The following is an 11883-nucleotide window of genomic DNA, read 5'->3' as shown; positions in this document are numbered from 1 at the left end:
TTGAATATGCATCCATGAAGCTTAAAAGCTCGTGCCCAAAAGTGGCATCGACGAGTTGGTTGATTCTAGGCAAGGAGAAACTGTCTTTGGGGCAAGCCTTGCTGAGATCCGTAAAATCAACTCAAGTTTGTCATTTACCATTGGGTTTTTTCACCAAAATAGGATTGGCAACCCAACTGAGGTAATGAGCTTCTCGGATGAATCCAATTGAGAAGAGCTTATCCACCTAACTTTTGAGAGCTGCATAGCGCTTAGGTCCATTGCTTTTCTTTTTTGGCAAATTGACCTAATCTCACGATCTACATTGAGTGCATGGCATATGACTTCGTGGTTGATCCCAATCATATCAGCATATGTCCATGCAAAAACATCGATGTTTTGTCTAAGGAAGCTCGTTAAATTAGTTGTGAGCTGGGGGTTGAAATTACGCCTGATTCTCAACATATGAGTTGGCTCATGCTCGTCGATCTTAGACAGCGTCTCTACTAGCCCACTATGGGAATTCTCCTCCTGAATACGAGGATCAATGTTATCCTCCACTAGGCCAGGCTATGGCTTGATCTTGCTTATCGTCATTGATTGTTTAGGCTTACACTCGGGCTTTTCTTTCCCCTTGCATGTAATCTGGACTGCTTGATTGTAGTGGTCACGAGATTCACCCTGTGATCCCCTCACTTCCCCACACCCTGACGGAGTGGGAAACTTCATCTTCTGATGGTAGATAGAGGTGACGACTTTAAAGTTCTGCAATAGTGGTCGTCTAATGATGCCATTGAATGTGAAGGGACAGTCCACTACCAAGAATTTTTTCATCTTGGTCACTTCGTAAGGATCGCCCAAAGTGACCGGAAGAGTTATCATTCCTCGAAGAGTTAGGTGGTCCCCGGTAAAACCATAAAGAGGAGTGGTTACAGGTTTCAGGTCTATATCTTCCAGGTTTATCTTCTCAAAGGCTTTCTGAAATAGGATATTCACGATGCTCCCATTATCTACCAACATTTTGTGAACTTCACACCTTCCTATCTCAGCTGCAATAACCAATGCATTAGCATGAGGATGATGCACTCGTCCCATATCTCTTTCAGATAATGTTATTTCTTCTTCTCTACACTATTTTAAGGTCGCTTTTCCAGATTTAGAACATTGTAAGGCTCATATCGGCCTTCTCGGGCATACTGATCTTGTGCATGTCAAGAGGTCCCTGCAATATGATCCCCTAATGATGGTCCCAACTAAGTGGACACCTTTGCGTCTTTCCCCATTGTCACAGTTTTTTTTCCCTCAAAGGAATTGGACTGTCAACATACTCTTAGAAATGACCTTTCTGGATGAAGTCTTCAATTGCTTCCTTCAGAGCTCGACACTCATCGGTATGATGTATAATATCCCTATAGAAGTGACAATATTTCTTGTTACTCCTCTTTGACTAGGGTGCCTCCATGGGCTCTAGATCTATGAGCAGGTTGGCTTCTTTTGAAACAGCGAAGATGTTCAAGATCGATGTGTTCAATGGAGTAAAGTTGTCACAATAAGGTAGTAGGACATAAGCCTTCTTAGGCTCAAAACATTGTTTATTTCCCTTCCTCTAATCATCATTTGCCCATTAACGATCATTCCTTCTACTTTCTCCCTGGAATTCATCCTTTCAACTGGAAGCGCTGGTCAAAGACCCAAGGTCATGACGATTTAGAGCTGCCACAGAGTTTTCAGTTTGCAAAAATTTTTCTATGAGATTATAGGAGCAAGTAAAGGAAATGTTGTCTTCCGATTGCAGCTTATTTCACAAGTCGGTTTGCAAAAGAACTCCAGCTATAATCAGAGTTCGAATTGAATCTTCAAGTGCGTTAGCCACCTTATTCAGTTCCCTATGGAACATGTCAATGTAAGACTTGAGAGACTTATTCTTCTCTTACCGTATATTGCTCAAATAGCTGAGCAGCATTGAGAACTTTTGATTTGCTTAGTAGTATCTCAAGAATAATGAGCTCATCTGTTGCCACGTGTTAATAGATCTAGGTGGAAGCGATCTAAACTAACTCTTTGCATGGGCAGTCAGGGTCACTACTAAGCAGCGACAATTTGGCAAGTTTGAGACTTGGTGTAGCTCCATGAGGTCATTAAACTCATAAAGGTGATCATGAGGATCAAGATTCTAGTCAAAATCCTTCATGTCTGGCATTTTGAATCTTGGCGGGAAAGGTGTTTCAAGACTTCTGGAGAAAAGGGAGATGCCTTAATGATTACTCCCTGCTCATTTTGTTGAGCTCGAAGCTAATTTAGAGCTCGCTACAAATCCTCAATTTAAGGAAGTGGAGCCATTGGGGGATCACTTTCCGCAATATGGGTATGTTCCCTATGATTGCGATTGATGAAAGACCGCAAGTTGGTGCTTTCTATGCTTTGGCCGGAGCCTTCAACATGCCTTGACGCTTGAGCGTTGGAGCCCTGTAAAAGTGCTAAATGGCTAGGGGAGATTTCCTTATCTCTGCAATGGTCAAAACCAATGCGCTAATGGTGGGTATTTCCCTCTCAGTGATGGTCGGAACCATCGTGCCGATAATGGTGGTAACCTCCCCACCTGGCACTTTCATGGGCGTGCCTGTGCAATGTGCCATGGGACTGCTCTTGACGTGGAGTATTGCCAAGCTGTTGAACAAGAGTTTTGTTTCTTTATTCGTGGGCAGTATTCGAAAGCCCTTTTGAGCTTTTCTACCCTTGATCGACTATATGTTTACCTTTTTGCATTGCAGTGTGCGTGGTATGAGGATGTGCTCGTTTTCACGCTTTTACGCGACTTGCAGACGTCTTTGGGGGTGGTACTACCTTGTCTGAATTAGGTGGTACTACTTTGTCCAAACGATCCAGCCATTGGTTCATCGTTTTGAGAGTGTTGTCAAACTTCTCCAGGTAACGAATTGAGGCAGGATCAGCTTGGGAGGTCGAGGGCATACTCCTCGCAATGTTTTGGGGAGTTGGAGCTCCTCCAGGAGGAGTGGTATCCTAGTTGCGGGGAATCTCCTTGTTGTTACCAGTGCTAGTATGCTCAGTTTCAAAGCCATGAGCCATGAGAATTTTTGGTTGATCTTCGAAAGAGAAATTGATGGGTTAGTTGAGTTTACTGGATAGAGAGCTGTTGTGAATCTCGGCCCTCCTTCTAGCGCTAAACTGTTTATGCTTGATTTTGACACCAAAGACTTTGCACATGTAAAGTGCTAAGAAATCACACGTGAGCTAATTAAATTTTGTGGTGAGGTACTATATGCACAATAGCATGCAAAGACGTAAATGTAAAGTTGACAAGAGAATTTTTATAATGATTTAGATGCTTAAAGCGAATCCTACATCCATTCCATTCGTTTATATTAATTTGTTACTAGTCATTAGACAGGCTTACAAGAGGTCACGAATTGTGATCTGGTACTACAAGTGTTTGGTGTTCTAAGTGTTCTTATAGAATGTCAAGCCAGACTCTTTCTATTATTGTGTCTTTGCTAATTTCTTTGTTGAATTCGTGAGTGTCTGATCCCGAAATTATGGGGGGAGGAGCTGCCCATTTATATCCGTTTTGCTCAAGGTAATGATTACACTTTTGCAAGTGGCCTAATGTCGTGAAGATCTCTCCTACCTTCCCATTCGTTGAGAACTCAAAGAATGTCCTTAAATTAAATGGGGCTTAGGTAGGTGTGCAAACCAAATTCATTTAGAGACAAATTCTTAAGTCGATTGGATTATTGACAGCTATACTCTTTTTGCCTTTGTAGACATGGCATGTTCTGGACAATATAATACTTTCTTGAATTCTGATTGGTGCTTGATGACACCACTATAAGGTAGCCCTTATTTTAGGCATAACAATTTGTTTATTAATTTTACTGCATTTGGGATCAAAATGTAATTTATTCACTTATTTATTATTTTAAGTAAATCAATAAGAAAAAATCGGTATCTTAATTCTCAAATGAAAATTCAGATATACGGATACCATTGTTAGAAGTTGGGAGTTTTGCTATGCAAAAACTGTAGTTGGAAGTTAGAAAAGAGTTACTTTAGTTATATTTATCTTGTGCTTTCCAAGAGCCACAATGTTCTTCATCTTTCAAAATTTTTTGAAGAAATTTATTCTTCATTCAGTCTCATTGTCGATCAAGGTAATATCTACTCATGGCTGAAGCTTTTATCACAGCTGAGAACTGTTTTGTTCCTAGGACAAAGAAGGAAGACGAAGAAATTGAAACAATCTACAATAAATATAAAGACATGATCGAGGGATGGTGACAATGTCTTTCGATATCGAGGTTTTTGGTTCATTTTCAAGCATACTCCCGAAATAATGTGGGTGTAGCAACATTTCAAGGTTCGACCCTCTGATGTTTACTTGGCTTCATATCAAAATTTGGTACTACTTGGCTTAAAGCTCTAGTTTTCTTTGTAATCTACGGGACTAAATATGAGTTTTCAGCTTATCACTTGCTTACAAATAACGTCCATGATTGTGTTCCCTTTATGGAACTTGACCATTTCAGGAACCCTTCTATTGTTGACCCTAAAGTCCTTCCCTCTCCTCATCTTCTTATTACTCATATACCTTTCACTTTGTTGCCAGATACCATAAAAAAAATATATAAAAAAAAAAAAACTCTTCCTGTCTGATTGTCTACATATGTAGAAACCTGAAAGATGTATTTGTTTCCTTTTGGCAACTCCGAAGAACTTGAATTCCAGAGATCTATCATTTGCTTCATTCGAAGATTCATTTGACATGTTCTGTGAAGGGATTTCCCCATTCGAACCTGTTGATGCTCGATTTTAGACACAAACTACTCGCACGTGTAAAATGCTAAGCGGACTTAGAAGTCATACATGATATGGAAATACTTAGTTAAATAAGTGGCGAGAGGCAATGTTTAAAGTGGTTCGGATGCTCAAAAGCGAATCCTACGTCCACTGCTATTGTATTAACAAGAGGATCAAGGTCAGGTCGTGTTCAGCGAGCTGAGCTACTGTTTAGAGAGCAAGTAAGCTATTTAGAGCAAAATTAACCAATCCCGTAAATGAGAGGGTATTTATAGTGGGAGAAACCAAGGTAATGATTACTAAATCTGCAAGTGGGTGAGTACTGTGCAAATCCTTTTCTGCGTCCCATTGTTCACATGCCCGAGGGATTTTCTTGACTTATGCAGGGTTTGGACACGTGGATGATTTCCAACCACCTGCTAGCCTGGCACTCACTCACTGCACTGACGGGGGCGTGCCACTTGCGCCATTACACGACGTGGCTGCGTCTAGACGGTCACAGATCCTTCCCAAGTTCTTACCATCCCATTCTGACAAGGCTCCACGTTAGCCCTACCTTTTCAGGCATAACAGGACCCTTTTGGGATCATGTTTTAGAATATTGGAAAGCAAGTTTAGAGTTCCCCAACAAGGTCCTTTTCTTGAAATGTGAAGAAATGAAAAAGGAGCCCTTACTCGATCTAAAGAGATTGGCAGAGTTCTTGGGGCAGCCATTTTCCTTGGAAGAAGAAGAAAATAGGATTGTGCATGAAATTGTTAGACTTTGTAGCTTTGAGAACATGAAAATTTTGGAGGTGAACAAGACTGGTCTCTATCGTGTTCAAGGTTCTAAGAACAATATCTTCTTCAGGGAAGGTAAGGTTGGAGATTGCGAGAACCATTTAACAACTGAAATGATGGAGAGTCTAGACCAAATCACAGAGCAAAAGTTCCATGCTTCTGGCTAGATGTTTTAGTTTGATCCGAGATCGACCAGTTTGCCATTGTGCTTGTTTAAATTGGAGTTTGTATCCTAAGATTTACTAGTTTGTCATTGTACTCGCATAAATTGGAGTTCGATTTTTTTTGTTTCTTAAATTATGTTTCTTTCATCAAATGCAACATTGTATGAACAATATAATATTGTTTATTCCTATAAAAAAAGGAGGGATTAAGAGGATGTCGAGAAACTAAGTTCTTTTTTCACACACTAGTAAATATGATCAAAACTCAATGAAGAAACCTCTCTGCTTGTGGCCGGATGGTAAAGTTTTTAGCATTTATACCCAGGAGATTCGTGTACGAGTGGCAGTAAGGTACTTACCAAAAAAAAAAACATGATCAAAACCTCTTAACAAAACAGATCAAATGCTTCTTCTACTTGGGTGTTTGATAATTCCTTCCCAAAGAAACAAGAACATTTTTTTGGTCTTACAATTGTACAAATTCGACAATTACAAGATTTTATTGTTTAATGCAAGCAAAACAAGAATGATTAATTTTTTACATTACTGGTATGAAAGTGTTATTGAAACATCAACATTCACAACAATTATAGTTATCTGAAAGCAATTCCTTTCGCAACAACATAGCTTTGAAGCATGGGGAACCTAAAACAACTGAAAACTCAAGCAAATCACTTAATTTTTTTCCTCAGAATTCCATATTCCAATTTCTGAATACCCATCTTCAGTAGCACAAGCTCGAAACATACATGTGGTATTGAGAGGCATGGTGATTTCCCCTGTGGAAGACACAGCAACCAACCCAACAGTGCCTCTTGGAACGCACTCCTCTACAATATGAGTTGCTGCTTCCTTCAGAAAGAGACCTATAAATTCCATAAGAGCAGCAACATCCCTCGCAGCAGTAGCTCGTATTATTGCTTCACCCTTGCCAGTAGCAGAAATTGCACAGACGTTGTTTGCGTATGTTTCTGCACCAATGATGGGTGTATCCCCAATCCTACCCACCATTTTGTTAACAAATCCACCCGTAGAAGTTCCAGAAGCCAATTAAATTTCCTTCATTATCAACAGCTACACATCCAACAGTTCCAATTTGGCTATCACCATCCGCAAGTGGAGTTTCATTTTGGCATCCTTCGGAACTGGCTGTGTATAATCTAACTGTAGAATCATAACTATATTACAAGCATGTAAATAGAAAAACCAATCAAAGTGATTCAAATATAAAAATCAGTTTTCAGGCACACGGACATTAAAGTCAAGCCAATGAACAACCAAAAATAATGTAGGAAGTACTGAGTATACATGCATGCATCTTTTAGATATTGTCAAAACCAGGAAAACAACAATGTGGAGATCTTCCTTCCAACAAATATCGAACTGTATACAACAACATTATATTGCATAACTTCTTGAGAAAAGCTGCTTACAGCTGTTTTACTTTTAATAATAATAAGACAAGTTCAGAGCAGTGTCACCACAATATGAAAATAATCAACGAAAACCTAGGGGAACCAACACGAGCAAGTTTGCATGTATACAGAACTTCACATTTAAAATGAGAGCGAAAAAAGACAGGCCCTCAGCTATACAGTTATGAGCTTAACATAAACAACGTAGAGGAGGCAGAGTAAGATTGTAACTAACTTGCTTCCTAGCAAAATCCTCTGCTCCATCAAATGCAAGATAAATATGAGGAGTCTTCTGCATGACAAGTCGTGCCACAGATATAGGATTAACAACAGTGGTAAGTCCATAAACAGCTCCACATCTCTTTGCATTATTTGTATTATGCAATTATTTTCCCACAATCATACATTTCCTTAATCAATTTAACTATATACATAGCATCTTATAGATTTGTAAACCTCAGATAGTGAAGATGAACTTTTATTTGAATGCAATTGATGGGTTTGAATGAATTTTTATTTGATTTGGGCTATAAGTTTGTATTTTGGGCCAAGAAACCCACTACACGGATATTGAAGATGAACCTTGTGGTTTGATGTTAGCTGTTCTCAACTTCGATTATAAAATTTGAATTAGGTGGTAGATGATGGTGAGTTTACAATAATTTATTTATACTTTAGGGTTGATATTAATTAATAATAGAATGTAAAGAAAATATTTGCAATTGATCTGAATCGTTCAACCACATCCTACAAGTTACAATCATCTCCTACGGAAATGGAAGTAATACGAACTCTAAATTAATTTAACCATCAAAGAACAGAACAGAACATATCACTAATCTTGGGTATAAAACTAAAACATTAACCCGGAACCATGGAACTTTTGCTTTGCAATTTCATCAAGACGTTCTGCCATTTCATTTGTTAGATGATTCTCCCAATCTCCAACCTTTCCTTCTCTAAAGAATACATCGTTTTTAGTGTTGCGAACACGGTAGAATCCATTCTTATTCACCTCCAAGTTTTTCATTTTCTCAAAACTACATAGTTTCAAAATTTCTTGCACAGTCCCATTTTCTTCTTCTTCTAAAGAAAATGGCCGACCAACAAACTCCGCCACTCTCTTTATATTCAGTAAAGGCTCCTCTTTCATATCTTCATATTTCAAGAAAAGGATCTTGCTTGGAAACTCTAAACTTGCTTTCCAATATCCTAAAACATGATCCCAATAGGATCCACACGGAGAAATCCCTTCACAAAACATTTCAAATGCATCTTCTAGCGACAGTGGAGGCAGATCCTTGGGTTTCACCTTCATCACGAATTGACATAAAGAAACGAGCACATCTTTAGGATTTCTACAAATGTAAACAATCGGACAAGATGATTTTTGTATGGAATCTGGTAACAAAGTGAAAGGTATATGAGTTGCAAAAATACGTGGTGATGGAAGAACTTCAGGATCAGCAATCGGAGTGGTCTTGAAAAGGTCAAAATCCATGAAGGGAACACACTCATGGACACTAGTGGTAAGCAAGGGGTGAGTTGAAAAATCAAATCGAGTTCGATTCATTATAGAGAAAAGGAGAGCTTTAAGCCAAGTAGTACCTGATTTTGGAGAGGAGATAAGGTAAACGTCAGTGGGTCGAGAGATGAAGTGTTGTTGCATCCACATGATTCCTTCAAGACCAACCATGGGTTGAAACCAAAAACCTTGATATTGACAGAGATGCTGAGTCGCCCAACCTCTGTTTCTTGGAAGGGTTGCGATTATGTTTCTGTAACTGTTGTAGATTCTTTCGATATCTTCTTCTTCCTCCTTTGATTTAGGAACAAAGCATTTCGCAGCTGTGATCAGAGCTTCAGCCATGAGAATGTGCTGTACTGGCCTGTCAGTAGCTACAGAGTTCTGAATGAAGAACTTTAGGAAAACCTGATACGAGAAAGATTAACCGTGCTAATTTATATCAGCAATAATCACAAAATCTATAAAAAAACATTCATAACTAAGATGTGTAGATTACCACGTTAGAGTTATAAAAAAAAATTATATAATTGAGTTGTAAGAATATTAATTGAATTGATTAAATAATGGTGGAGTACCAAATTTGTTTAAAGAAAAGTCCTAAGTTCAATGAATATAAAAAAGTCACGAATTTAGAGCTAGGCATTTAGGACCGGGCCCAAAAGCCCAGCTCTAAAATCCGGTCCTTGAGAGGACTGGACCTAGGAGGCCTGGTCCCGTTTTGGGACCAGGCCTAAAGAGGAGGGTGCGGGCCCTCCTCCAAGGCCCAGGCCTGGGCCCAAAAAATTTTGTATTTTTTCAATGTAGTCCCTTGCCAAATCACATAAAATCCCCTGTTAATTTTAAAATAAATATAAATTACGAGGATTAAAATGAAATTTTACAAAATTTATTAAAAAAAAAAATCTTTCAGGTCTAAAAAATTTATAAATTTTACCCCTAAAAAATACTAAAAACCCCCTATAAAATTTTGTTTTCCCCCTAAAATATAAAAAAATTGAGGGGGGAAAAAAATTATCCAAGGCCCATGGGACAAGTCCCGACCAAGCCTAGGGCTTGGTCCGGGTCTTGGTTTTTCTCATGGGCCTGGGACCGGTCCCAGGCCCATGAGTGACTGGGACTGGGCCCAGGCCTGGGCCTGAGCCCGCAAGGGACCAGTCCCTTGCCCACCTCTAGTCACGATTATATATTGAGTTAATTACATGGAACTATACTTGGTAAAACAGGCGGGTCGGGTGGGTATGGACCCAAAAGGACTGATTTTAAATGGGTCCAATATTTTAGGGCCGTATCTAGTCTATGCGAGTATGGGTATATCCAGTTCAGTCCAATCTTCAATTTTTACAATTACACCCCCATAATTTCTATAATTTTCATTTTTTACAGTTACACCCCTACAATCAAATCTTCTAAATTCAATTCAATTCAACACACAAGTTCACAACCAAGAACGTGTAGAAACTTATAGCAAAGAAATCGGAAGGATAAACTTCAAAGCAATCAGATCTGATTCAAAAACTTGTTCAAAGAAAGCAGAGGACTTTTGTGTGTTACAGAGAAAACTCGTTCAAAGAAAGCAACATTTTCCCTTCAAGTGTTGTCGAATGGAAGAGACAAAAGAGTTGGATTCAAAAATTTGTTCAGAGAAAGCACTGTTACGAGGAAATTTAGCTGATAGGCCTTCCCAAGTTTCGAATTGAGAATATAACCTTGAAAAGGTTTTTGATTTTTTTTTTTTTTTTTTTTTTAAATCTGACCTGGCACAATTAAGCATAATTAAAGCAGTAAAAAAGGTTAGGGTGAAAAGATTTAAATGTTTGTGGGTTAAAGTATAATAAAAAGAAGTTGGTTTATAATTTGAAAGATAAAACACAATCCTCCGCCATTAACACCTTCTTCTTCCTCCGTCATTAACACCTTCTTCTTCCTCCGTCATTAACATCTTCTCTGCAAAGATCTGCCTCTTCCTACTCCTGACATTTCGTACAGGGATGTGTATCTCCTCTTTGCATTTTATATTTTTATTTACAAAGATTTAATGATGGATTGGGTTTGGGTTATGATTTTGATTATGTGGTTTAGGTTCTTGGGTAGTGTTTGATGTAATGCAAGTTGAAAGGAGTGAGATTTGTTGATGATTTTCTTACATTGTGCGTAGCTGGGGGTGGTAGCACCGATTATAGGTGAAGATGACTGAAAATGTATTCTGGAGCTAATGGATCGCTTAAGCGATCTGGTATAAGTCTGGGATATAGCAGCAAATAGCTTAAGCAATCTGGTATATCGCTTAAGCGATCGGGTATATGGCAGCAGATCGCTTAAGTGACCAGGCTTATTTATACCAGATCATTTAAGCGATATACTGGATCGCTTAAGCGATCTAGTAAGCGATACACCAAATCGCTTAAGCGACTCATCAAATGTTTTTTAAAATCTATCTAACCCTTAATATATCGGTTAATAACTTCTTTTTTTTTTTTATGATCGCTTAAGCGACCAAGGTTAAAAGCAAACGATTGCTTAAGCGATAGAATAAATCGCTTAAGCGATCGTGCGTCTGGGCACTTATTGATTCTGTCTTGTTTGTGATCGCTTAAGCGACCAAGTGTAAAAGCGTAGAATCGCTTAAGCGATAACATAAATACAACTAGATCTCTTAAGCGACTAAGTCTAAATACGCAGGATCGCTTAAGCGAGAAATACGCAGGATCGCTTAAGCGAGAAATACGCAAGATCGCTTAAGCGGGAAATGAAATCTCTTAAGCGATCCAATGTATTCGGATTATTTTTATTGTATTTCACTAGATCGATTAAGCGATTAACGTTATCTTAAACATATAAGGTGTATGATTCGTTCAGTGGACCATGACCATTATTATATTTTAATTAAATTAATTCTTTTACGGCTATATTAAACATATACGGTGTAGAATGTTTACTTCTATATTAAACATATCAGGTGTATGATTCATTCAGTGGACCATGACCGTTATTATATTTTAATTAAATTAGTTCTTTTATGGCTATATTAAACATATATGGTATAGAATGTTTACGTCTATATTAAACATATCAGGTGTACGATTCGTTCAATAGACCATGACCGTTATTATATTTTAATTAAATTGGTCCTTTTATGATTATATTAAACATATATGGTGTAGAATGTTTACATCTATATTAAACATATCAGGTGTACGATTCG

The 11883-nt window shown here is 38.3% G+C and overlaps 2 protein-coding genes across 3 annotated transcripts; both read right to left on the bottom strand.

The window, feature by feature from the left end:
* Positions 1 to 6413: 6413 nt before the first annotated feature.
* LOC116146299 (isoaspartyl peptidase/L-asparaginase-like) lies at positions 6414 to 6749 on the bottom strand. Its single transcript, XM_031431706.1, has one exon. It carries the CDS (start codon positions 6747 to 6749, stop codon positions 6414 to 6416), a length of 336 nt encoding a protein of 111 aa, XP_031287566.1.
* A 1108-nt stretch (positions 6750 to 7857) lies between these two features.
* Positions 7858 to 9138, bottom strand: LOC116146339 (cytosolic sulfotransferase 16-like). Of its 2 annotated transcripts, XM_031431749.1 has the most exons (3): positions 8762 to 9138; positions 8594 to 8676; positions 7858 to 8465 (listed from the first exon to the last, which is right to left on the bottom strand). In XM_031431749.1, exons 1-3 carry the CDS (start codon positions 9021 to 9023, stop codon positions 8007 to 8009), a joined length of 804 nt encoding a protein of 267 aa, XP_031287609.1. In that variant the 5' UTR covers positions 9024 to 9138; the 3' UTR covers positions 7858 to 8006. The 2 variants fall into 2 exon arrangements, with proteins under 2 accessions (XP_031287609.1, XP_031287608.1); XM_031431748.1 differs by lacking the exon at positions 8594 to 8676 and having other exon boundaries at positions 7858 to 8554.
* Between the last annotated feature and the right edge of the window lie 2745 nt (positions 9139 to 11883).

The sequence above is a fragment of the Pistacia vera genome, unplaced genomic scaffold (genome assembly GCF_008641045.1).
Source record: "Pistacia vera cultivar Batoury unplaced genomic scaffold, PisVer_v2 Contig476, whole genome shotgun sequence".
Taxonomy (NCBI): Eukaryota; Viridiplantae; Streptophyta; class Magnoliopsida; order Sapindales; family Anacardiaceae; genus Pistacia; species Pistacia vera.
Note: the sequence above shows the minus strand (reverse complement) of the source record. Positions and strands in the feature narration are given on the sequence as shown.

What these genes read in the sequence shown, in the direction of transcription:
- LOC116146299 (XM_031431706.1), bottom strand. Translation starts at nt 6,749, where the DNA reads ATGGTGGGTAGGATTGGGGATACACCCATCATTGGTGCAGAAACATAC.
- LOC116146339 (XM_031431748.1), bottom strand. Translation starts at nt 9,023, where the DNA reads ATGGCTGAAGCTCTGATCACAGCTGCGAAATGCTTTGTTCCTAAATCA. An exon ending in TATCTCCTCTCCAAAATCAG is followed by an intron (nt 8,555 to 8,761) that starts GTACTACTTGGC and finishes CTTTGTTACCAG; the next exon opens with ATTCCATACAAAAATCATCT.